This window comes from Rosa chinensis, chromosome 2, assembly GCF_002994745.2.
Source record: "Rosa chinensis cultivar Old Blush chromosome 2, RchiOBHm-V2, whole genome shotgun sequence".
Lineage (NCBI taxonomy): Eukaryota > Viridiplantae > Streptophyta > Magnoliopsida > Rosales > Rosaceae > Rosa > Rosa chinensis.
In genome coordinates this window covers 13,081,371-13,105,714 of record NC_037089.1, presented here as the reverse complement: position 1 = coordinate 13,105,714, position 24,344 = coordinate 13,081,371, and the positions used below count along the sequence as shown (strand labels likewise).

General features: G+C 38.6%; 3 protein-coding genes across 3 annotated transcripts; 1 reads left to right on the top strand and 2 right to left on the bottom strand.

Moving 5' to 3' along the window:
* The first annotated feature begins 4,720 nt into the window (after positions 1–4,720).
* LOC112183717 (lysine-rich arabinogalactan protein 19-like) lies at positions 4,721–5,041 on the top strand. The gene has a single exon (XM_024322063.1). It carries the CDS (start codon positions 4,721–4,723, stop codon positions 5,039–5,041), a length of 321 nt encoding a protein of 106 aa, XP_024177831.1.
* Positions 5,042–7,317: 2,276 nt separating this feature from the next.
* LOC112188348 (nucleolar protein 6) lies at positions 7,318–10,722 on the bottom strand. Its single transcript, XM_024327443.2, has 10 exons — positions 10,617–10,722; positions 10,370–10,490; positions 10,158–10,295; positions 9,859–9,955; positions 9,655–9,780; positions 8,536–8,628; positions 8,349–8,454; positions 8,114–8,256; positions 7,918–8,004; positions 7,318–7,782 (listed from the first exon to the last, which is right to left on the bottom strand). The coding sequence occupies exons 1-10, from the start codon at positions 10,720–10,722 to the stop codon at positions 7,657–7,659; spliced, it is 1,143 nt and encodes a 380-aa protein (XP_024183211.1). The 3' UTR covers positions 7,318–7,656.
* A 908-nt stretch (positions 10,723–11,630) lies between these two features.
* LOC112188347 (stemmadenine O-acetyltransferase) lies at positions 11,631–18,603 on the bottom strand. Its single transcript, XM_024327442.2, has 3 exons — positions 17,799–18,603; positions 16,300–16,939; positions 11,631–11,714 (listed from the first exon to the last, which is right to left on the bottom strand). The coding sequence occupies exons 1-2, from the start codon at positions 18,601–18,603 to the stop codon at positions 16,371–16,373; spliced, it is 1,374 nt and encodes a 457-aa protein (XP_024183210.1). The 3' UTR covers positions 11,631–11,714; positions 16,300–16,370.
* Between the last annotated feature and the right edge of the window lie 5,741 nt (positions 18,604–24,344).

Genomic DNA, 24,344 nt, shown 5'->3' with positions numbered 1-24,344 from the left:
TCCCATCTTCTCATTATGACCAGAAAGAGAGGGGGGATGTCCCATCTTCTCTACCAAGAATAGTTGCACTGCCTTCTATGATATTCTCAATAATTTTAATTCACAATATTTGGCATAATCCTTAATTATAGTCAAATGTTTGTGTGTGTGTGTAATGAGTTAATGGAATGAAGTTCAACGAACCATGACACGTTGTGGACAAGTACCCGATTCTATGATATTCTCAATAATTTAAATTCACAATATTTGGCCTAATTCTTAATTATAGTTAAATGTTTGTGTGTGTGTGTGTGTATGTGTAATGAGTTAATGGAATGAACTTCAACGAACCATGACACGTTGTGGACAAATACCCGATTCTTGATAGAACACAAAACTTTGGCCTGAGCCCATATATGTACTCAAAGCTAGTGAGCCCACAGCAGGAAAGAAACACCCAAGTACAACATGGGCCAATGACCTGGCTTCGAAGAAGGCAGGAAAGGAGAAAAAGAGGGGAAGAAATCTCCAAGCCGATGAGATACTGGTTTGTTCTTCCAAGTATTCATCGAGTTATTTCTCTAGTTACATTCTATTTCCTTTTTTTTTTTTTTCTGTTAGTTTTATGAAGTGAGGTTTATGGTATTGTTAATCGTAAAATCTTCCATTTGGTTTGATTCCATTGAACTGTTCATGAAATTTGGCTACTCATTGATTCATTTGCGTCTTTTTCCATAATATTTTTCCCTCAGTTTAGACTATTGTGTATGGTAACCTTGTTTAGTATGTATAAGAGAAACTAATAAGAAAATATTAAAATGTCTCATGTATGGGATTAGGATTTAGGATGAGTATTGTCCAGTTTGTATCAAATTCAGGCTTGTTTTTTGTATATGTTGCTAAAATATGTTGAATGAAACCTAAAAACTGATTGAAAATACCAAGATTTAATCTATGGATTCTATAAACTACTATGTTGTACACCTAATCCTTTAAACTAATAAACAATGTAAAAGTTTTGATTCCCATTAACCAAAAATGAAAGAAAATTCTCACATCATCACTAACCACAAGAAAATCCTTGATACTATTAGCACACAAGTACATTTTTTTTTTAGGTAAATCTATCCCCTAACTTGAAGTTTTATTGTATGGAAAAGAAATATTACAAAAGAGAAAGAGAGATGAGACCAAAATCTTTATCACCAAATAATACAAAGCAAATAACAAGAAAAGTCTCTGTGAAAAAACAATCCAAAGAAATGCTAATAACAGCTTAAAAAACAATTCAAAACAGGCTCCAAACACCTCCAAAGTATTTGATGAGCCAGCTACTAATATCTCATAATCCAACCCAAATACCCAAATAAGAAAACTCCCATGGAAGAGTTGTTTTTATCTTGGTCACACACACACACACTGGTGAATGAAAATAAACAGGTACAACAAAAGCAATATAAAGTATTAAGAATAAGTGTTACTACAATGTGGTTCGCTCCATATGGTCGAACTGCTTCCATTTAGTATCGTACAATACTGCTCCCAAGTACATGAATTTTGAAAATGATTTGGGTGGCAGATAAAAGCAAAATGGTTTTTTGTTGTATTCAACTTGATTGGGGAAAAAAAATCAAAATTTCAATTTTTCTCTATGAAAATATGAGTAAAAAACTTCGTTGTCGGTGGCATACAAATTTCATAGAAATTTCCGACAAAATTTCGGTGTGAATTTTTAAATATATTTTATGTGTGTAGATATTTCATAAATTAATAATTTTGTGGAAATGTGCGGAAAATTTCAAAAAAAATTCGGGAAACTCCTAACGGAAATGATATTGCATAGGAATTTCGCTTCGATACTTCTAAATTACGGAAATTTCAATGAAAATTTCAGTAGTTTCGGAGAAATTTGGAACCTTGGAAAAAGCATAACGTCAGAACAAAGTCTCACTGTTACAAAACTCAAGCCAATGAAAACTTTCATCACCATTATGACAAGAAAGAGAGAGGAGGAAGTCCCATCTTCTTTATTAAGAATATTAGCGCCACCACTATGATTAGAAAGAGAGAGGGGGAAATCTTATCTTCTTTACCAAGAATAGTAGCGCCACCATTATGACTAGAGGGAGGGGGGAAGTCCCATCTCCTCATTATGACAAGAAAGAGAAGGGGGAAGTCTCATCTTCTCTACCAAGAATAGTCGCGCCGCCCTCTATGATATTCTCAACAATTTAAATTCACAATATTTGGCCTAATCCTTAATTATAGTCAATTGTTTGTGTGTGTGTGTAATGAGTTAATATTGGAATGAAGTTCAACGAACTTTGACATGTTGTGGATAAGTACTTGATTCTTGATAGAACACAAAACTTGGGCGTGAGCCCATATACGTACCCAAAGCTAGTGAGCCCACAGCAGGAAAGAAACTCCCAAGTACAACATGGGCCAGAGGCCTAGCTTCGAAGAAGGCGGGAATGGAGGAAAGGAGTGGAAGAAATCTCCAAGCAGATGAGTCACTGGTTTGTTCTTCCAATTATTTATCGAGTTATTTCTCTAGTTACATTCAATTTCCTCTTTTTTTTTCCTGTTATTTTTGTAAAGTGAGATTGATAGTCTTGTTAATCGTAAAATCTTCCATTTGGTTTGATTCCATTGAGCTATTCATGAAATTTGGCTGCTCATCGATTCATTTGCATCTTTTTCCATAATAATTTTCCCTCGGTTTAGACTATTGTGTATTGTCACCTAAAGTATGTATAAGAGAAACTAATAAGAAAATACTAAAATGTCTCATATATGGAATTAGGATTTAGGATGAATATTGTCCAGTTTGTATCAAATTCAGGCTTGTTTTTTGTATATGTTGCTAAAATATGTGGAATGAAACCTAAAAACTGATTGAAAATACCAAGATTTAATCTATGGATTCTATAAATTATTCTGTTTAACACCTAATCCTTTAAACTAATAAACAATGTAAAAATTTTGATTCCCATTAACCAAAAACGAAAGAAAATTCTCACATCGTCACAGACCACAGGAAAATCCTTGATACTATTAGCACACAAGTACATTTTTTTTTTGGGTAAGCAAGTTAAGGGTTAATCTTTCCCCTAACTCGAAGTTTTATTGAATGGAAAAGAAATATTACAAAAGAGAAAGAGAGATGAGACCAAAATCTTTATCACCAAATAATACAATGCAAATAACTAGAAAAGTCTATGTGAAAAACAATCCAAAGAAATGCTAGTAACAACTTAAAAAATAATTCAAAACAGGCTCTAAACACCTTCAAAGTATTTGATGAGCCAGCTACTAATATCTCATAATCCAACCTTAATACCCAAATAAGAAAAATTCAATGAAAGAGTTCTTTTTATTTTCATCACACACACACACTAGCTAGTAAATGAAAATAAACAAGTACAGCAAAAGCAATGTAAAGTATTAAGAATAAGTGTTACTACGATGTGGTTAGATCCATATGGTTGGACTGTTTCCATTTAGTATCATACAATACTGCTTTTATGTACATAAATTTTGGAAATGATTTGGGTCGCTGATAAAAGCAAAAAGGTTTTTTGTTGTATTCAACTTGATTGGAAAAAAAAAATCAAAATTTCATTTTTTCTCTATGAAAATATGATTAAAAACTTCATTGTAGGTAGCATTCAAATTTCATAGAAATTTCGGACAAAATTTCGGCGTGAATTTTTAAATATATTTTGTGTGTTGATATTTCAGAAATTAAGAATTTCGTGGAAATGTACGGAAAAATTTCAAAAAATTTTGGGAAACTCCTGACGGAAATGATATAGCATATGCATTTCGTTTCGATACTTCCAGGACCTCCAAAGGTAGCTTCTGAACCATACACCCAGTGTGCACCCTGATGAAGTGCGTACCGCACCATACCAAGGTAATAGCAATTAACTACAAATCCATTTGGAAAACCTAACCAAATAGGAAACAGTAGTGGTATGATTCCACCAGGTAAGAAGGCCACAAAAACGTGCCTATACAATTGTAATTTATTAAACTTTTTTTTTTTTTGAAATACTATAGATAACTGATGATGTAAACATTTCATGAAAATTCATTAATGATTTCCATGTTATCCTTTAAATTTCCATCATTTTTTCTAAAAATTTACTGAGATCGATATTTCCATCTGAATTTCTAATTTTCAGACTATCAATATGTCCTCAATATTCAATATTTTAGTCCTTAATCATATACGGCCGCACCTTATTTTGTTCAAATTCTTGTATGATTGATTTCTTATGAGAATACTCGTTGATTATCATAGATGCCCTTGTAGTGAATCTTGGGTATGAACTGGCCTTGTATCCTCTCTGATGTCATCTTTGTAATTTAGGAAATTTCAACTTTAACTTATTATTATATGACGAGTTACTTTTTTTTTTTTTAAGGAAAATAGGTCAGCCCTTTAATTAATATTCAGCAAGCAGTACAAAAACGAAACACCCCTAAGGGGTCGACAGAAGGAATCGTTCCTTAGAGCCTCCTGAAATCCTATTCTAGAAGAATAAAACCCCAAAAATCCCGAGTACACCCACCTTTTAGGAAATCCACGCACCTTTATTCTAACAAAAATCAAGAAATCTCGAAGCAGACATAAAATGGTTCAACTAAGGCACTGGTTTTTGCGACCCAAAACATAAATTAAATTAAGCTAGCCCTAGAAGATGACACGTCACCTTTAAACCCTAGGAGCACAATGCCCAGCTTCCACACGTCAGCCGCCGCCCAAGCTTTGTCGCGTCCTCCAGCTTCCTCACAGTTGTCGCCACCACTGCTAACCTCTATGCATCCTCCATCTCCGTCCCAAGCGCCACCGGTGGCTACCAACACAACCCCTATGCCAGCAACCCAAGGCAAAATTCCGCCTCCACCATCGAAGACCCGAGACTCCGTCCTCATTAACCCAAGACTCATACCAGTTGCTCCATCCCCGAAAGTTGTGCCACTATCGTCGTCGGAAGACTGCAAGGAAATGGAGAAGAAGATGAAGCCCTTGCCTCGCCCAGATTCCCCATAGGGTCTAACGCTGCCCCGCGACGAAGCAGTACTCCAATCACTCTGCCGCTTGCCACCATAGATCAACGATCAAGAGCAGATCCATCATCTCTACCAATAGAAACACCAAACCAGATCCGGTCAACTAGGGTTTCTATCCCCAACCCACCAACATCATCAAAACCGCCTCCTCTAACCAACGAGAGAGGTAGAAGAAGAGAATTATCGTCGCTGCAATATGAATAGAGAAGCAAGCAAAAAGTTTTGTCGCCGCTCGTCAAATAGAGGAACTGGCGATATTGCTCTCGGGAGAGAGTCAGAGCCATTGTTGGGTGTTCTTCGTTTCGATACTTCCAGGACCTCCGAAGGTAGCTTCTGAACCGTACACCGGGTATGCACCCTGTTGAAGTACGTACCGCACCATACCAAGGTGATAACAATTAACTACAAACCCATTTGGAAAACCTAACCAGATAGGAAACAATAGTGGTATGATTCCACCAGGTGAGAAGGCCACAAAAACATGCCTATACAATTGTAGTTTATTAAACTTTTTTTTTTTTTTTTGAAATATTATAGATAACTGATTATGTAAACATTTCATGAAAATTCATTAATGATTTCCATATTATTTTCTAAATTTCCATCATTTTTTCTGAAAATTTACTAAGATCGATATTTTCATCTAAATTTCTAATTTTCAAAGATTTCATATATCGCGAAAAAAGCCCCCTAACCCTAGAAAACTTTGTCTCGGTTTTTCCTTGTTCTCGTCCGGCTGCGCCGTGGCGTGGGTGTAGGCTACTGGCCTCGCCGGCGTGCGTCGAGTGCCGCCGGATGGGATGATGATGTAGTTGAGTGGTACTATATGAAGCCCAGTCGGATTGAAGGCGGTGCGGTGGTGGCTTTGCTGTTCCGAGTGCTTGCAGGCCTTGTCGGGGTAAAATAGCAGCGGCTTGAGGGATGGATGGTGACGTCGGGATCGCTCCGCCTTAGATCGAAGCTTGGTCGGCGAGTAGGGTGGTCGTCTGATGGTAAGGAGTGGATGACGGCAAGATTTGGATTGGTTGTGTGCAGATCAGATCAGATTTTTCTGATCCGATTTGGTTTGTTTGACGCCTTTCTGAGGAGGGGAGGGTCTGGAGGGGTTGCGTTACTTGTTGCGGCAACAGGGATGATGGAGGGCAGGAGAGATGGCCGGCGATCGGAATAGGGGACGACGGAGCTGCAGTTGGTGGTTGGACGGCAAGAGTCAGGCTTGCTCGACGGTGGAGGTGCTGCATCTGCAGCTTTCAATTGCGAGCTGGGTTTGGTGTTTATTGGGCCGGGCCTTTGGCCTTGGACCCATATTATGTTATTTTGATGGTTTTTAGGTTATTTTGTTAGTTGGGGTAATAAGTTTCTACCTTTAGGGCTTGGTTGTTACTAGTGCTTTAGGGTTTGGTTTTATTTTAAGGCTTTGTTAGAAATAAGCCACTGCAGGTTGTGGCAGAGACAATCTTCTCTTCGGCCTCCTAGTGGGACGTTCCTGTTCTGGAGTTGGGTCAGCAGCGATGGCGAAAATGTCTGTCTATGGCATAGACAATCATCCTTGGCCTTCTAGTGGGTCCTTCCTATCTGGGATCGGGTCGGAGGCAATGGCGATTTGGAGCGGTGGTGGATGGATGGTGTTGACAATAGGGTGGTGATGGTTTTCGTTAGTCCCAGGTCTGAATATTCGGCAATCCTTTGGTCGAGTTTAGGTCACAATGAGTGTTGGCTTGGTCGATCCAAAGCTGGTTAGGAGGACTCTGGTTGTTGAGTTTAGTGTCGACACCAGTGAGTTGTCTAGTTTTAGAAGTTCTTACTGGCTGGACGAGAGATGAGATGTCAAGGATTCACTGCTCCTGCGCTTTTGTCTTTGTCATATAGTTGTAGTGCAAGTTTAGAGTCAGTCAGTATAGATTTCCAGTGTGAAGTCTAGAGGCAATTTCTGATTCAGAGATGTCGCCTAAAACTCGTTGTAAGCAGTTCATTATTAATGAAGTTCTTTTTTGATCAAAAAAATTTTCTAATTTTCAAACTATCAATATTTCCTCAATATTCAATATTTTAGTCCTTAATCATATATGGCCGCACCTTATTTTGTTCAAATTCTTGGATGATTGATTTCTTATGAGAATACTTGTTGATTATCATAGATGCCCCTGTAGTGAATCTTGGGTATGAACTGGCCTTGTATCCTCTCTGATGTCATCTTTGTAATTTAGGAAATTTCAACTTTAACTTATTATTATATGACGACTTACTTTCATTCAAATGAAAGTATAATATAGTTCAATATCCGCAAATACGCTTTAACAACCCCAAATTTTAACATGCTACAATTGGGGATCGTCAAAATTCTCGTGGCCAGAAATACAACTGTACAAAACGCTTCCATTTCTTCTGTTCTAGAGTACTGGAATTGCAATTCAGTAAATCTGACACTGAAAATGGTACAAACAAGATCCTCTAACCTCGATCAACCTGTCCTCACACATTTCCAAGGTGCAGGAGGTCTCTACTGGTGTACGTAGCTATAAAGCAGCAGTAACTCTAGGAGCAAAATTTTTGTGATACAGGAATCTTTCAGTGTTTTAGAATCTAATAGATCAATTACGACCGCCTTGGGGCTTTTAGAAGATAAATGCCCCTGACGAACCCTGTTCCAACTTTACCAACATCTTTTAACAAATCAATTGGATCCTTTACTTCCTCATCTGCTTCTTCCCGGCCCCGTTTCTGCAAACATTATCAGAATACAACTGATTAATATGCGAAGATAGTGATTAAAGCTTTCCTTGAGAATTACCAATACACATTGGGAACATTTCTTTAACTGACTAATGCCACATCCACTTCCACTTCTATCTATACCTTTGAAATACATCCTCCCCATGTTATTCCAACAGCATCACCACCCAGACAATCATACCATAGCTTGAAAGTGTTTGAGTACTCTTTCTACATTGAAGAAAAGTGGATGTGAGCAACTACAGCATCGACCAAATACAAGAAGTAATGATTTCATATGATAATAAATAAATAAATCAAGGCATTCTATAATACTTGCCTCTAGATCCCCAACAAAACACCTCAGCGGATCGAAGTTTACCAATACTTTGTTTCTTAGATCCTCTGAGCTTCCTTTAAAATCTCCAGGCAAAAGAAAGGGGTGGAAACCCTTGCTCGCATTCCCACGTGCCACATGAACCCCTGCCCAAAATGAGCATGTGCATTGTCAGAAAAGGGTAGAGAGAACAGTAAAGCCATAGGACACAAACACCAGGGTCACATAGAAAATCTACCTTGATGTAATTCTGATGGAAAGAGAAGGCGTTGGGGATAAGGTAATTTTTCTCTATGGAGAAGAATTACAGCATCATAATTGTTCAAAGGAGTTCGAAAAAGGCACTGCAAGCCAATACGTACACTTTAATCAATTGTACATACCTAAATCATAAGTGGATAACACTTGAAATTTGTGTGGCTCACCTCCCATCTATAAGAATCACTATGGTCCTCCAATATCAGTTTGGTCAACAAGTTTGCACTGCTTCCAGCATAAGCCATCAACCTTTTTAGCTCCTTCCATATTCAACAAGATCAATATTTGGATAAGCAATAGGAAAGAGAGTCACTATAATACATAGCATATTCAGAGAGGAAGAGTTACTGCACTTGTGCAGCCATATAATTTGGTAGTGCCAGCAAAACAATTTTCACAGATGCATCCTTCTATGGAAGATTACTCATTTCAATGTAATGCAGCAGCCATAAGTTGGTTGGAAAAGAAATATCCTCTTTGGAAGCCTAAGACTAAGCCCAACCCTTTTTGGTCCAAAGGAAAATCTCCATGGTAGTTTAAGGGTCTTGCTAGGTTAATTTTCAGTTTCATGAAGAATAATTATGAGCCTAGTTCTTTTAAGAGTCTATTAAATCTAAGGTTGAGTACTCAAGGGTCTTGAAGTGTGTCTTTATGTCTATTTAAGTCTTTAAGTATTCAAGGGTCTTATTAGTACAAAGTCTTTATTTGAGTCTTCTGGTGTTCTAGGAGTCTAAGGGTTGTGTTTGAAGCCTATAAATATATGGGTAGCCATTGTAAACCCAAATCACATTGGAATGAATTAAAATTAAATCTCATTGAAGGCTTGGTGCCTTGGTTTCTCTCCCCTAACCTCCCTCATTATATTTCTCCCTTCTACAGCTAATAACCCTCTGTTTCTTCTATAACCATTTTGCTTTCTTAATCTCTCAACATTCCCAAACCCACCCAAATCACACTCACCAACTGTTGCTCTCTGCTGCATCACAATGTTCTGTCAGTAAATGGTTTCAACAAGTCCCGAATTTTTAATCACAATCATCATATGAACAAAAGAAAGTCCTCCATGCTATAATTCATGTACACATGAAAACCGAGTTCCAAACTGACTAACGAAAAGAAATTAGCAAACGCATTATAATGGAAAAGTATCTGGCATTAAAAAGTCATTGAACTTTATAAAATAGGCAGGATGAGGAAAAGCATCACAGATCTAATGCGAGACAGAGCATCAAGAATTTCAAACAAAATTAATATTGTGAACAAATCAACAACAAGGATCTACTAACCATTGAGTTTGGTGAAAATTTGGTCCAAGCCTCAGATGCCTTGTCGTAGGATGTAGCTAGGAACATTGCTGAGTTTACATTTTGAGGATTTTCTTCATAACCTTTTCTACTTAACATGAAGTTCTCCTGAAGTGGAGCTGCTATTAGTAGCAGTCAAGATAAGTAAGAGAACAACAAGAATCAGAGGAAGGTTGCAAAACTTACTCTTATCTCTTTCTCATCATTTGATGTTAAATCATTATTTATGTCAACAACTAATGCAGAAAAGGTCCAGTCATAATCTGATAGTAATCGCAGGAACCTGTTGATGAAATTACCATATATAGGACAGGACAGTATTAGGTGAAGAAGATAGTGAAAAATACACCACTGAAATTTTCCTAGAAAACTTAGATGTTCAAATATAAAAAGTGAAGGTAATCGTTTTGGTTGGTCTATCTCTGTGCAAAAGTATCATTAAGAACTATCTGAATTCCCTGGAAATTGGATATAGAAATACCAACCTTAAAAATCCAGTGACCCGTGAGCATGGAGCATTAAATGGTAAAGGCTTCAAAAATATATATGCTACCAATAGCTCAATTGCCTCCTCTACCAAGCTAGCCGAAAATAGATGTGAAGCAGCCCATCGTTTTGCAAGCCTTCAAATGAAACCAATCGAGTTACATGCAGTAACAGATTAACTATTGATTAGAATGCAAATGCTAAAGCCTACCTAACAACTGGCCCATATGCTGGGAAACAAGTCTGGAATCCATTTATCATGCTGGAATGTTGACTGCGAAAGTATAGTTCCTTGTCCACATTAGAAACCTTCTTCACGTGTTCATTCCCAGCTGCAGTCCGAAAGAATTTCAAGGGGTCAGCATCAAGAAAATCTGACATCTCCTTTCTTTTCAAAAAGAACAGAGTCCATTAATCTGAAAACAGGTCATAAGTAAATAAGTGAGTCAATTTCCTACTTTCTCGTCTCAACAAAGTCAGGCCTCTCTCATGCCAAATTTTAAGACGAAAGGCATATCCAGACACAAAAACATCCACATCATCCTCAGTGGCTATACATGTCATCCAGATAAATTTTTTACAGATAGATATTTCAAAAGAGAGTAACTAGTATTGAGAGCAACGCCAGTCCACCCACCTCTCTCCGATTTGAAGAAGGAATGCTGATTTAGTTTTCTCAATTGCTACATCATCCATAGGCCAGTTTCCAGAACCTTCCAACTAAAATTAAATCAAGCAATAAGGTTTCATAAACTGGCTGGAACGTTTTAAAAAAATGTCATGAATCACCATACAGGGTATCATGTCATGCCTAGATCATAACTTCCAGCGGCCGGATGCAGGAAGGAGGTAACTGATTTAGTCTTACGAAAGAACCCTTTTCATTAGCTAGCGGATGAGGTTCAGGTGGGAAGACAGATGAATATCTGAAAGCTGTACATAATGATTAGTACATACTACATATCTGAAATCATGTCGTTACGGACCCAAATTAAATTCTTTAAACCACCGAAAATACTCAAATTATTGGATTGTTATCAAGTATCCAATATGGAGATTGAATTGTTACTTGATTGGCCAAGTCTTCAATGTAGAACTTTTGCCACAATTTTCAATGGAAGAACTGATTTGTTAATTGATTAATGCACGTGCAGAGTTATAAAATAACCGATACCTTTTAAATGTGTGACTTATACTCATCCGCCCGAGTTTATTAAAATACAATCGTAAAATAGATACATAATGGTTCCTTAAAAGACTGGGGAGAAACTCAAGTTATGCTACCATGGTGAACCAAATTAATAGTTATGCTAATTAAAGAACTAAAATTATTAGAACTCATGTGATGTGAGTTGGAATGCCGGGGTTTGGGGAAGCAATTGCTAAAGAATTGTACCAAATATCTTTTTCCGATATAAGCATTTCTTTTTTCCTCCAAGTTACATGCTTCAGTCTCTTACCTTCAACCGATGGATTAATTTATCTCATAAATTCCACAAATCTTTGATTAAATAGGTTGATGCAGTAATCAAAAGCTCAATCAATATGAAGCCCTGGTTGCGGCGGAGGCGCTACACAATTACTGTGCGTTGGGACTAGGTTTTGGGCTTGCTGCAGCAACCTGCTGGACCTAGAGTTTAGGCTCTCCTTGGGAGCAGTTGGGCTTCGACTTTGGGCTAGGGTTTTGGCCTTGGCCCAACACTATGTTATTTAGTTTTTGTCTAAATTACAATAATGTTCCGTTTCCAGGGACAGTCTAGGCACTTTTGTGCATTTAGTTTTTGCATTTGGTCTGGTCTTGTCAGCTTAATTCTTAGTGGATCTAGGTGTACACCAATTGAGGTCTCTAGGCAGCTAGGTTTATTGGTTAAAGAGTTAGGTTGGGAGGGCCGGATCTTTCTACCACCTCCGGCGTAGTACCAAAGGGGGATTCCCGCTATGTCTACATATATTTTTTTTTTTTAAAGAAGGCAAAGCCAATATATTGATCAAAAGCCATAATGGCCCTTACATACCCTTCCGTTGCCATCTAAGACAGACAAGAAGATGTGTTAGTACCCACAGTGGTACATAGAAACTAGGTCACTCATTTGACATTGAATACATCATAGACATAGCGGGATCCCCCTTTGGTACTACGTCGGAGGCGCAAGAAAGATCCGGCCCTCCTAACCTAACTCTTTAACCAATAAACCTAGCTGCCTAGAGACCTAAATTGGTGTACACCTAGATCCACTGAGAATTATGTCGACAAGACCAGACCAAATGCAAAAAACTAAATGCACAAAAGTGCCTAGACTGTCCCTGCAAGCGGAACCTTATTGTAAAAAGGCTAAAAGCCATAAACATAGAATTGGGCCAAAGCCAAAGCCCTAGCCCAAATAGAGCTCAGAAGGTAGCCCAAAAGGGGGAGCCCAAATAGCACAAGGCCCAGCAGGATCTGGAACCGGCCCAAACTTCACCTCCTTGTGCATCCGTGCAGCGCCGTCTGCTTCCACCATCTGTCCACCGAAATCCGCCACGCCGACCACGCCCAACCAAGTCGAGTCGGCCCACCCCAGCAGACCACGGCCACCACTCGGCCTCGCTACTCACCAGAATCACGAGCCACCCGAATCTTCCAGTTTCTCGCCGCCGACAGTTCCTGAGAACCACGCCGCCGTTCAACCTATCAGAAATCATCCCGCTGCCTGAATCTGCAGAGCCCACGCCGGAGTCCCTTCCCTGCACAACACAACGCGAACACACCCAGAGACTTCATCTGGAAATCATCTCGCCCTGTCCAACACCTAGGGCTGGGCACGGGCCGGGACGGGCCGAGATCTTGGTAATCCCGATCCCGGGCCCGGAATTATTTTTCGGGACGGGACGGGACGGTTAATGCTATTTTGAGAAGTGATCCCGACGGGCCCGAACCCGAACAGTACCGGGTCGGGACCGGGACATCCCGAAAAAAAAAATGCATCGGAGTTTGGATTTGTTCGTGTTCTGAGCCGCCTGTGGAAAACTTGAAGTTTGGATTTGAGCAACTTTGAATTCCCAGTTCGGATTGAATTCTTCCTTTCAGAGTAGCCATCCTAGGCTTCTCACCATGAACAAGTATCACGTGCTTGGGAGAAAGAAACTTCACCAGATCCATAATCCCTTTGGCATCTGTATGAGGACTGAAAGTCAATTGATGAATCTGGCAATGCAAACAAATCACCTCATGAATAAATTCCAATTAACTCGACAAAAAAGATATGAATTATGCTAAGGAGTAAGTGAAGAAGATAAACCTGGCATCGCACATCAATTCGGGTGTCCTTGTCCAGATCAATTTTGGTCGGTTTACCAGACATTAATTTATCAGAGAGATGTGAAAACGGACGAGGAGAGAGAGGGAGAAGAAAGAAAAGAAACTGGGGAGGGAGGGCCAGAGAGAGGTGAAGACGGGGGGAAGAGAGAGGGAGAAGAAAGAAAAGAAGGGGGACAAGAAAGAAACTAGGAGGAATAAACTAATAAAAGGTGAGAGATGATACGCTAAAAGCAAGCGCATAATTTAACCCTGAAATGTCATCGTTAGTATATAGTAAATAGGGATCGTTCTATTCCGGGGATTGAGGGTACACCTGTAATTGCAAAAACAAATTAATAAAAGTAAAAAGTATTATTTACAAAAATAAAACAAAGAATAAAAATATATACAAATGAACACAAAAGGGGGTTTTAGGATTATTAAATTAAAAACTAAAATAAATAAAATAAAGAAAATGTAAAAACATATATACACGGGTGGAATGAGAGAACAAAGATCAAAACCGAAACTATGATCAAATTCGATTAAACCCTAATATTGTTCATCTAAGTCATGAGAAAGGAGTTGATCATGTGAAACATTCGAAAGCAAATGAATTCCCATTTTTTACTTTTCAGTGCTAATTAACCTAAGTGAAAGCACAAAGATTAATCCTATCAAACATGTAATCAAGCCCTAGAAAGCTAGTCAATCATGACATGTTTAACGCATTAAGAACAAAGAAAGGCTATCAACTCAAGTGTGCAACTTAGTATGAAAAAGTCCACCTAATTGCAATCCTCTTTAATTAAATTCGGTTTTTGTCCAAAACCTTTACTACTTCGATTCAAGTTACACAAAACAAAAAGTTGATTTTATGTTCTTAAATCTAGCACCATTCATATCAAAACCCTAAGTGTTTCGAACCACATAAGATTAAAATACAAAAGATATCTATAAAGCAAATTTAATTAAACAAACTCACATAAGCAACTCTCGAATTACAATAATAGAATCTGAAAATTTCATTCAATCATATAAAATTCCAGAAATAATAACTTTGTTCAATCATGAATGTCAACTAAAGCAAAACCAACGAAATTCAAACAAAGGTTACAAAGTAGAGGTCGAATTACACCGTGGATGGAAGATGAGGATGAATGATTTTCGTTGTGATCCTTGAAGCTTGAAAGCAAGTCTTCAATGGTGGATGGTGGAGGAATAGGTCACGGCTCCTTCTTCTCCCTTCGGCCTTGCTTGAACTCCGTGGCTTGCTTTAGAGGATGGAGAGAAGATGGGAGAAGCTCACGACAACAATATAATTTTTCTGAATTTTTCTAAGGTGTGTGGAACCCCTCTCAACGTCAAAGAGGTGGGTATATATAGGAGCACGGCTAGGATTCACAAAGCAATCAGAAATTTCCACATAGCTTCCACCAATGAGAATTCGCCAAGTAAGCTTGTGATGTGGTCCAACCAATCATAGAATGCCAAGTAAGCCTTGTGATGTGTTCCAACCAATCAAAGTTCTCTAAAATACCTCCCTAATATTTAATTGCCGAATTTCCTTGAAATTATTCTGATTTTCTTCATGAATTTCGGCCAACATTCCTTTAGGGAATTTAGGGATGAATCTAGACGCCTTTTTAGTTTTTCCTTGGTGCACACATATTTTCCTTCCATAAATATCTCCCTTGAATCTCTCTTGGCGTCATCTCCTTGATTATTTCTGATTTTCACGTTGGCAATCACACCAAATTATTCCTCCAACAATATTTCTTTCCATAAAAGTCTCCCAAGAAAATCTCTCCTTGAAATCCTCAATCAATCATCTTTAATTCCCACGTTGTCACCTTGTTTTTCCTTAAGTATTACACGGCAAATTTAATCCCCAAGGAAAATATATTTTCCTTTTTTTAAAAAAAAACTCTTCCTTGATTCTCTCCTTGCCATGTCATCTTCATGAAGCTTCTCGTTCCATTTATGAACTCAATTCAGCTTATTTATTCCAAAAACCTGAAAATAGAAGATTTCTAAAATAAGAAATGGAAACTTTCCTAAACTAAAATGGAAACTTTCTAAAAATGGAAAATAGAAACTACAAAACGGAAACTTTCTACAATTAGGAACTTTCCCAATCAAAGAATGGAAACTTTCCTAAACAGAGTTTTATTAAGGAAATAACGCAGAAAATATAGGGAAATAACAGTTAAAACGTCGCATTAAAATGCTCCTATCAAGAGAGAGATGGAGACAAGACCAAGACAAAAGAAAATAGGAGCAAAGATAATATAAATTATACATATTATATATATATATATATATAAATCGGTACGGGACGGGCCCAAACGGGACATAGAAAATGAGAACCGACACCGATCCCGTTTTCACTGGACGGGACGGGACGGGCCCAAATAGTAAATTTTAAATTTTGATCCCGTCCCGTTTCGGCGGATTTCGGGACGGTTTCGGGACGGGACCGGGATTTCGGTTTTGGTTGCCCACCCCTACCAACACCTTGAGCCCAACGCCTCTCTTTCAGACCGTCCCAAGCAAGTAGGGTTCAACGCCTGTCCGGCAGCAACCCGATAGCGGCGAGGCGAACCTACACCGACCCGGAGCGCCGCCGGACGAGCCGAATTTCTCAAAACGCCGAAACTAGGGTTTCCGTTATGTCTACGTATTAATTGTACAATGAGTGGGTCTAGTTTCTATGTACCATTGTGGGTACTACCACTATCTTCTTGTCTGTCTATAGATGGCAGCGGAAGAGTATGTAATGGCCTCTTTTGGCTTTTGATGAATATATATTCGCCCTACGGGCTCCTTTTCCAAAAAAAAAGCTCAATCAATATGAAGCCCTGGATTTTATTGTAAACTTTATTGATTGGCTGGTGAACTAATTTAACCCTTATTCACCACAAAATGGAAACATTTAATCAATACCAACTGAAGAGGCTATTGAAATTCGCGGGTTTGGAGATGCAAATGCTAAAAACTGTGGATCTTGTTCTAGCATAGCCATTTGTTTTCCATCTAGAGTCACCCACGCTTCAATTCCATCATCGCATTGTGTTTCAACGAATGTTGTGAAATTATTAGTCTCAACTCTCCCCGAGACTCCAACCCAAAATGGCCTCCCCCATCCAAAATCAACTTGGTCAAAAAATCTAGTCCAGCTTGAGAATGAATAAAACTCTGGTGCTGGTTCAAAAGAACTCCCCTCTTCCATGAAATCTAGCAAATCACACATGCCTCCATATCCCTCTTTACCCATCAAAGTCTCCAAGTAATCACTGTTAAATTCTTTGATAGATTCATTGAGTAAGTTAACCAAGTCACACAACTTAAGATCACTGCTCTCTGGTGCTGTATCATTTAGATCTAGCAGTGCCGGAGCCCACAAAAAGATATTACCAATGGCATTGTCCAACGTCGTTTTCATGTTCATTTTTGACCTTAAGTTCACTGCCTGGGATGCGAAGGAAAATCTTGTTGAAGTACCTGTAAATTCATTAATTTTCTCATAATATGAGCAACATGTCAACACAGTCATATAACTTATATATGTAATGTAGAAAAAAAAATATTAAAAAAATATGAAATTGGTAAATTTTTTTAGGTTTCATTCAGGCTTCCAGCATATGATCCAAACTACTGGGTCGTCTTGCTCAAACCGATAATTGTGGAGGTTGTAAGCTGTTGTGACAATCACAGAGCCTCAACTAGGGTTCCAAAGAAAACATAATTTGGGTAGTTGTTAAATCCAATTAAAATTTGACTGAGGTTATTGATACCTAAATCAATAAGCAAGAAATGAGAATAAGAAGGATACATAGGGTGTGCAGTTTGGGGGTTAATTAATACTTTGAGTATGAGAGTGAAAACAAAGAACTTTTTTTTTTTTTGGATAGAAAAAGTTTAGGTAAGAGGGAGGCTTTCCTACACTACCAAGGTCAGGGCAAACCTACGACCTCAATCCAACAGGACTTATGAATCTGGCCAGTGTCCCAGCCCAGCTTATTGGTATGGAATTATGCAGGACATTTTCTAGATTGCCCACCAAATGAGAGATTGTTGGTAGCGGGATCGAACTTGTGTGGGTTTACTCCTCAAGTCCGCCCTTGCCAACTGAACCAACTCTCATTGGCTGAAAACAAAGAACTTTGTAATTTAATTAGAGGACAAATTATAATTATATGTCAAGACAGAATCAATTATTTTTTATATCCCAAATTAATATATTTCTTTCTTCTTCTTGTTTTTTATTTTATTTTATTTTCAACCCTAGTTGTTTCGAGAAACAGAAAAAAGGTTGTTATTTACTTGCTTTATTATTTGGCTTGCTGCTAAACTGATTTACCTGATGATAATGCCCGAGAAGCAGCGAGTTGATGTTTCCAGAGAAAACCAGTGAGGGCCTGAACACGTGATGGTTTGGGCACGTACTCGCTCTTCCCTTCATCTTGAAGTGCGGATATGGCTTTCGCATCAAATACAAATCTCCTTGTAACAACTTTTTTCTCGCCAAACCACAACCTTTCCATCATAGCTACATACTTTTCAGGCAAGTCATCCCTCGATGGCAAAAGTAATGCAGCTTGAGAGAGATTAGGATGTATGATTTTGTTACGATACCCACGAAAAATAGCAACCCAGGACTTGAGAAAACAGTTTGCCGTTTCGCCATCGTTGATCTTGTGAGAGAAAGAGACGCCGATTGCTATTCCAGAGTCGAAAATGTTGACTTGAATTCCAAGCAAGGGAAGAAGCTCAGATATTGTTTCCTTGCGATATGGAGCTATTGGAACAAACTCATTTAGCCACTCGATTTTCGGAAGCCTTAGAAAATCAATCATGTGACAATTCACTCGGGCCTCAACGTAGGGGATGCCTGCTTCGAAATCATCAATGTATAGGTTGTTTTTTATCCTTCCGGAGAGTGGATAGTACAAAGTGAGAGCCTGGGAAACAGTGTTTTTCAAGTCGGTTAAGGTTTGAGGAAGATTGAAGACAGGGTCAGTAATGGGGTAGAAGAATATAACTGGGAAATACATTGTGGGAGTGAACTGATCGGTGATGGAAAGCTTGTAAGGGTGTAGTGAAGAGGAAGCAGCTGATGGTTTAATGGCGTCTCTGGAAATAATACTGACCTCAATTTTCTCCATTTTGGCGTCTATTGTATATGACTATATATGGTGATTTTCTTATAAAGAAAGCTAACGGCACGTTTACTTTATTTATTTTTTTTATTTTTTTTATTTTTTAGAAAAGAATAAATTTTATTAATTTAAAAGATTTTGACGGTGCTGATGACTCCATAAGATCTAAACTACTGCGACTAGAGGTGAAAACCTACTTAGGGCACGTTTACTTACTTGGAAGGAAAGGGAATGATTACGGGGTAAAAACATTCATGCGTTTACTAACACATAAAGCAATCGGAATGATTCCGGGTAAAAGAATTCATGCGTTTACTAACACATGAAGGAATCGGAATGGATGTAGGTCCCCCCTCCTTATCATGAATCGATTCCTGAATACTAGGGAATTCGATTACGAATGGGGGAGATGAGTTTAGGAATCATTCCTCCGGAATCAATACCGATTCCTTTCTTCTCCCATTCCACTTGTCTCCGATTCATGATTATTTTCTATTCCAAGTAAGTAAACGTGTCATTAATGTATCAGTATAACTGGCCGTTACAGATGCATGAGCTGATAGGTCTCAAACTCTAACAATCAGAATACTACAGAAAATCAACATATCCCATCATTCCCAATATCCTTACAGCCAGTACACATGCAGAGCAATTCCCCATTCTGCATCGTATACCAAAACTGCCAATACACCTGCAATTAGCCACCAAATATTAAGGTTCATTGATGGAGCAAGTGCTGCTATCACGGCTCATTGATAGTTCAATTATGTTTGTAACAAATTTCAGGTAAGTTTCTCAATCCTTAGCTGCAAATATTGTCTAAAAAGCAACCTTAATGAAAAGAAGTAGCTCGGTGTTTCCTATGCTAGCTTTAGTTACTCGAACAACTTCAGAATATAAAATGCCCCTCTATATTATTAGAAATAGCATGGTTAAGCATTGCTCTCTTTGTTACATTGGAGGGGACTGAACCTATGGTCAGGCCTAATTGAATGATAAAAAAATTTATTTGAATTAAGTTATTTATCTTACAATTTTGATTGACCAACTGTCATGTTCCAACTTTTAATTCACATCTTTTGACTTCTATATATACACATAGGGAAAATCGTCCGTACAGTACCTGACCTTTGCCCCATTCTAAACTTCAGTACCTCACGTTCAGAAAATATCAGAACGGTACCTGAGGTTCTGACCCCGACCGAAGAATGGTACCTGGAACCGTTAGCTCCGTTACAGAAGCTGATAATTGAAGGATATTTTCGTCTTTTCATGTCTTAATCCAATTTTTTTTTATCTAATTCATCTTTTTCTATTTCTTTTTCTTTCTCCCTACTGTTCCTGTCTCTCTCTCTCTCTCTCTCTCTCATTCAACTCTCCTCCTCTCTCTCATTCAACTCTCCTCGGTCTCAATGGAGCCACAGGCTTCGCCACCGTCTCTCAGATCGGACTCAGCCTTCACTGACCTAAACTCCGACATCAACTTTGATCTATCTCTCTCTCTCTCTCTCTCTCTCTCTCTCTCTCTCTCTCTCTCTCTCTCTCTCTCTCTCTCTCTCTCTCTCTCTCTCTCTCTCTCTCTAATCCAAATCTCAATTCGGTCTCAATGGAGCCACCAGTATCACAGCAGTCTCTCAGATCAGACCCAGCCTTCACTGACCCGAAGAAGGAATTGATAGGATCGAGGACTCCAAGGACTTGCAGCAAGAGAGCAAAGCCTTCGATAAGCTCACTAACCGCGTCGAAGATCGCCAGCTCGATTCGACACGATTCCAGAAGGCTATGGCTTCCATTGTTGCCACCTCAAAAGCCGATTTGGAAGCTATGAGAAAGAGGGAGAAAGAATTGGGTACTGTGAAGATCAATCCACGCGATGTTGAGATAATTGCCATCAATATGTTGCTGGGTTTGAATTGGAATAGTGAGGCAGGAAGTGAGTTTTTAAGGAAATTGTGAGAAAGTTTGAGGGCTCTCTGTTTCATCTTCCATGAGCAATTTTGTTTCCCTAATTTTCCTTTTCAATTTATGCATTGCAGCTTCCACATGTCGTGTAATTATGTTGGTGCAAATTGGATTGCAGTTTCCTTAATTGTGAGAAAGAGTTGAACCCTCAATCAAATTGCAGGTCAAGTTCAGAGAGCTTAAAACCTGAGCTTGGAATCAAAACCCAACAACAAAGATGACCACCCAGAAATCTTTAACACACATATTTGCACAAACAAACCCAAAAGCCTTCAACTTTGAACGGAAATCAAGAATGTACAATCAAGTAGCTGCACTAGTTTCCTTGCCAAGAACTGTGATTTCTGATCTCTGAGAAATGGAAAAGATGATTTAAGTGAAGAAGAAGTAAGAAAGAAGGAACGAGAACGAAGTAGGAGGTGATGGTCAAAATTCTTCTTTTGCATTCTCGAGCTTCTTGAAGTAAAGGAAGAAGAGGAAATAGTCTATGAAGGTACGGCACCGACTGGGGGCGCCTGAGGCAGAGCAAGTCTGGCATTCCCCAAAAAAAAAAAAAAAATCTTTTGCTTTTTTATTTTTATTTTTTATTATATGAAGAAAATTAAGTAAAACAAAAAACAGAGGGTAAATTGGTCATTTACTTATCAAAATATGGCAGCTGTCAGCTTCTGTAACGAAGCTAACGGCTCCAGGTACCATTCTTCGGTCGGGGTCAGAACCTCAGGTACCGTTCTGATATTTTCTGAAAGTGAGGTACTGAAGTTTAGAATGGGGCAAAGGTCAGGTACTGTACGGACGATTTTCCCATACACATAAGCATCTTTTATATTTTTTTGCCTAAACTTATAAGTAAATGACTTATTCTCAAAAGGCCGCAAGAAAATTAAGGCATGAGTAAACTAAGACTAGCAGAGCCCTAGGGTTTTGAGCAGAGTGCGGCGGCGGAAGATTTCTGGATTACCGTCTGTTGGTAGCACCGGTGAGGCACCTCGTCGTGGCTGGGAAACTTTGGGCGCCGTGGATTGGTGGGTCCAGAGGTTCGAATAGCTTCCGGTTTGGGCAGATCAAATCGGTTGGCTTGCGTGATTGGGTTTCGACAGCGGTAGTCGCGTCTGCCGGTGTCGGAGAAGCAGACTGCAGACAATTAGGGAGGCGGAGATTGCTTCGCTTAGGAACGAGGTTTCTCCCGATCTGTGGCCTGCAGGTGGGATTGGGTCGGTAGGCTTCACTGGTCGGTGCGCAGGGAGGCGGTACTAGCCTGATGTCCGGCTGGAAGGGTCGGCCGCCGGAAGATTGGCCGGTGGTGGCGATGGTATGGCAGAAGCTGTTAGGGCTGCTGCTACTCTTGCTCAGGTTTGGGTTTGGGCCTATAGGCCTGGGCTTAAATTTGGGTTGTTGGGCCCTAATTTGTGGGCTAGTAGGGAGGATGGTTTGCCACCCTTATCTGTCACTTAGCGATGAATGTGGGCCTGGCCTGAGTTGTGGACCTTCTTGGGCTTTCAGGTCGACTTATGATCCAGGACCAATCGTTTCAGATCATGACTTTTATTGGAGTTGGTAAATATCTGGAATAAGATTGGTTGTCAAGCTGTTTATGGATAAGGAGTTGCTCCCTATTGGTTTGCTGGGAAGTGGCTTTCTGTTGGTACCACAATTGCGTGCCTGGCTGATGGGAGGCTATTTTACGATTTTGCCTTAGGAGACACAGAGTAGTTCTTTGTAGTATAAGCTCGCTTTATAGTGAGCTCAAAACAGACTTGTAATGAGTTTGCATTTGCTTGATAGAGTTCAGGATTTGTCCGTATTCTATTCAATTACATGGTAGACTCTAGCCCATTATGGCTATTGAATCTAATGCAGTCAATATCCTTTTTCAAAAAAAAAAAAATGACTTATTCTCAATTGTATTAATTGTGGCCTATCAAGTTAAAATTCAACACTTAACAAGTGGCTAAGTTTGCACAATATCGGTGCAATAATTTAACATGGTACCAGAGTGAGTACCTCTCCACTCATGTTATCATACACCCAAATTAAATTTTTGGGTTATTATCACAAATGATACCTGAACTATACCTCAATTTTATCGATGGTACCTGAATTTCAATTTTGATCACAACCAGTACCCGAACTTTTTGGTTTCATTTTAAATTGTACCTAGAGCCACCCCGGTCACTATTCCGACTAAAAATGGCATGGGAGGTGATCATAGTGATGATTTTTGATGATTTCAAGGGTTGTGATCATGTATAGTGATGATTTTTTGGTAATAGACTTGCCTTGAACTTGTTTTTTTATTTTTTTTATTTTTAGATTTGGGTTTTTTGGCCGGAATAGTGACCGATGGTGGCCTTAGGTACCATTTAAAATGAAATCGAAAAGTTCGGGTACTGGTTGTGATCAAAATTGAAGTTCAGGTACCATTTGTGATAATAATCCTAAATTTTTTAAACCATCAAAAATATTCTAATTGCATTTTTGGTTTGTGGCAGATAGGGACAAGTGACAGGGTAATGGGACGTCCTAAAGAACCTACAGAAAAGCTCATCCATGTAGCACTCTAACTACCATGGTGCGGCAATCAGGTTCTTAATCCTCGCTGCAGATGAATCTACAATCTCCCTGAAAGTCTTCAACAGTCATTTTCAGAATTGTGGGATCAAATCCCCATCATTATTGATTTCAACCAAAGTTGTATTCTTGTCCTCGAGCTGAATAGGCAATGACTGACACATCAAACATCCCGACAGTGATTTAATGGTGACAAACTGATGATTGCTCATATAGGGTCTCGATATATCTTTGACTTACCAAGAGAATATCGTGAGAAATTTTTGAAATTTGGCAATATTATGGGAAATATACGAAATTTTCGCGAAATACTGAGATTATAACCACATCTCGCAATATGTGGGTTGGTCATAAAGTATTTGACCAAAATTGAAGCAAGATTTTGACGAGGTCGGGGTTCGAGCCTAACATCTCGTGAGAACTAGCCCTTAGCCTTATCCAATCCGACTAAACTGAATCATGTGTAAAAGGAAAACCTAAATTGATTATAAGCTCTGTACGCTCTCTTCCCTCCATGCTTATAAATATTCAAATTATCTCATTTGCTAACTAGTAGAGATTTGGCTCTATTAAAAAAAAAAAAAAAAAAAAAAAAAAACTTTTCTGTGTACTTCTATGGATCATTTTCTGTTTTTTTTTTCAACATCAATGTTTATTTTAACATATCTTTTTAAATGTAAAATATTATTATAATTAATAATTAACTCCTCTAGTCTCCTATATTAAGTCATTTTTGAGATTTATCATGTAGAATTTCATATATTTGTCAAGTCAGTGTATCTTACTATATTCTAAATTACTACAACCATTATACAATTAAGTTTATTAAATATATATTTTTTAAATACTATAGATAACTGATCATGTAAACATTTCATGAAAATTCATTAATGATTTCCATCTTATTTTTTAAATTTCCATAATTTTTTTCAAAAATTTACTGAGATCGATATTTCCATCAAAATTTCCAATTTTTGAACTATCGATATTTCTCAATATTCCATATTTTAGTCTTTGATCATATACGGTCGCACCTCATTTTGTTCAAATTCTTGGATGATTGATTTCTTATGAGGATACTCATTGATTATCATAGATGCCCCTGTAGTGAATCTTGGGTATGAACTGGCCTTGTATCCTCTCTGATGTCATCTTTGTAATTTAGGAAATTTCAACTTTAACTTATTATTATATGACGACTTACTTTCATTCAA

What these genes read in the sequence shown, in the direction of transcription:
- LOC112183717 (XM_024322063.1), top strand. Translation starts at nt 4,721, where the DNA reads ATGCCCAGCTTCCACACGTCAGCCGCCGCCCAAGCTTTGTCGCGTCCT.
- LOC112188348 (XM_024327443.2), bottom strand. Translation starts at nt 10,722, where the DNA reads ATGACATGTATAGCCACTGAGGATGATGTGGATGTTTTTGTGTCTGGA. An exon ending in ATGATGAGAAAGAGATAAGA is followed by an intron (nt 9,781 to 9,858) that starts GTAAGTTTTGCA and finishes GCTCCACTTCAG; the next exon opens with GAGAACTTCATGTTAAGTAG. An exon ending in GGGGAGGATGTATTTCAAAG is followed by an intron (nt 7,783 to 7,917) that starts GTATAGATAGAA and finishes TAATGTTTGCAG; the next exon opens with AAACGGGGCCGGGAAGAAGC.
- LOC112188347 (XM_024327442.2), bottom strand. Translation starts at nt 18,603, where the DNA reads ATGGAGAAAATTGAGGTCAGTATTATTTCCAGAGACGCCATTAAACCA. An exon ending in TTCTCGGGCATTATCATCAG is followed by an intron (nt 16,940 to 17,798) that starts GTAAATCAGTTT and finishes ATGAATTTACAG; the next exon opens with GTACTTCAACAAGATTTTCC.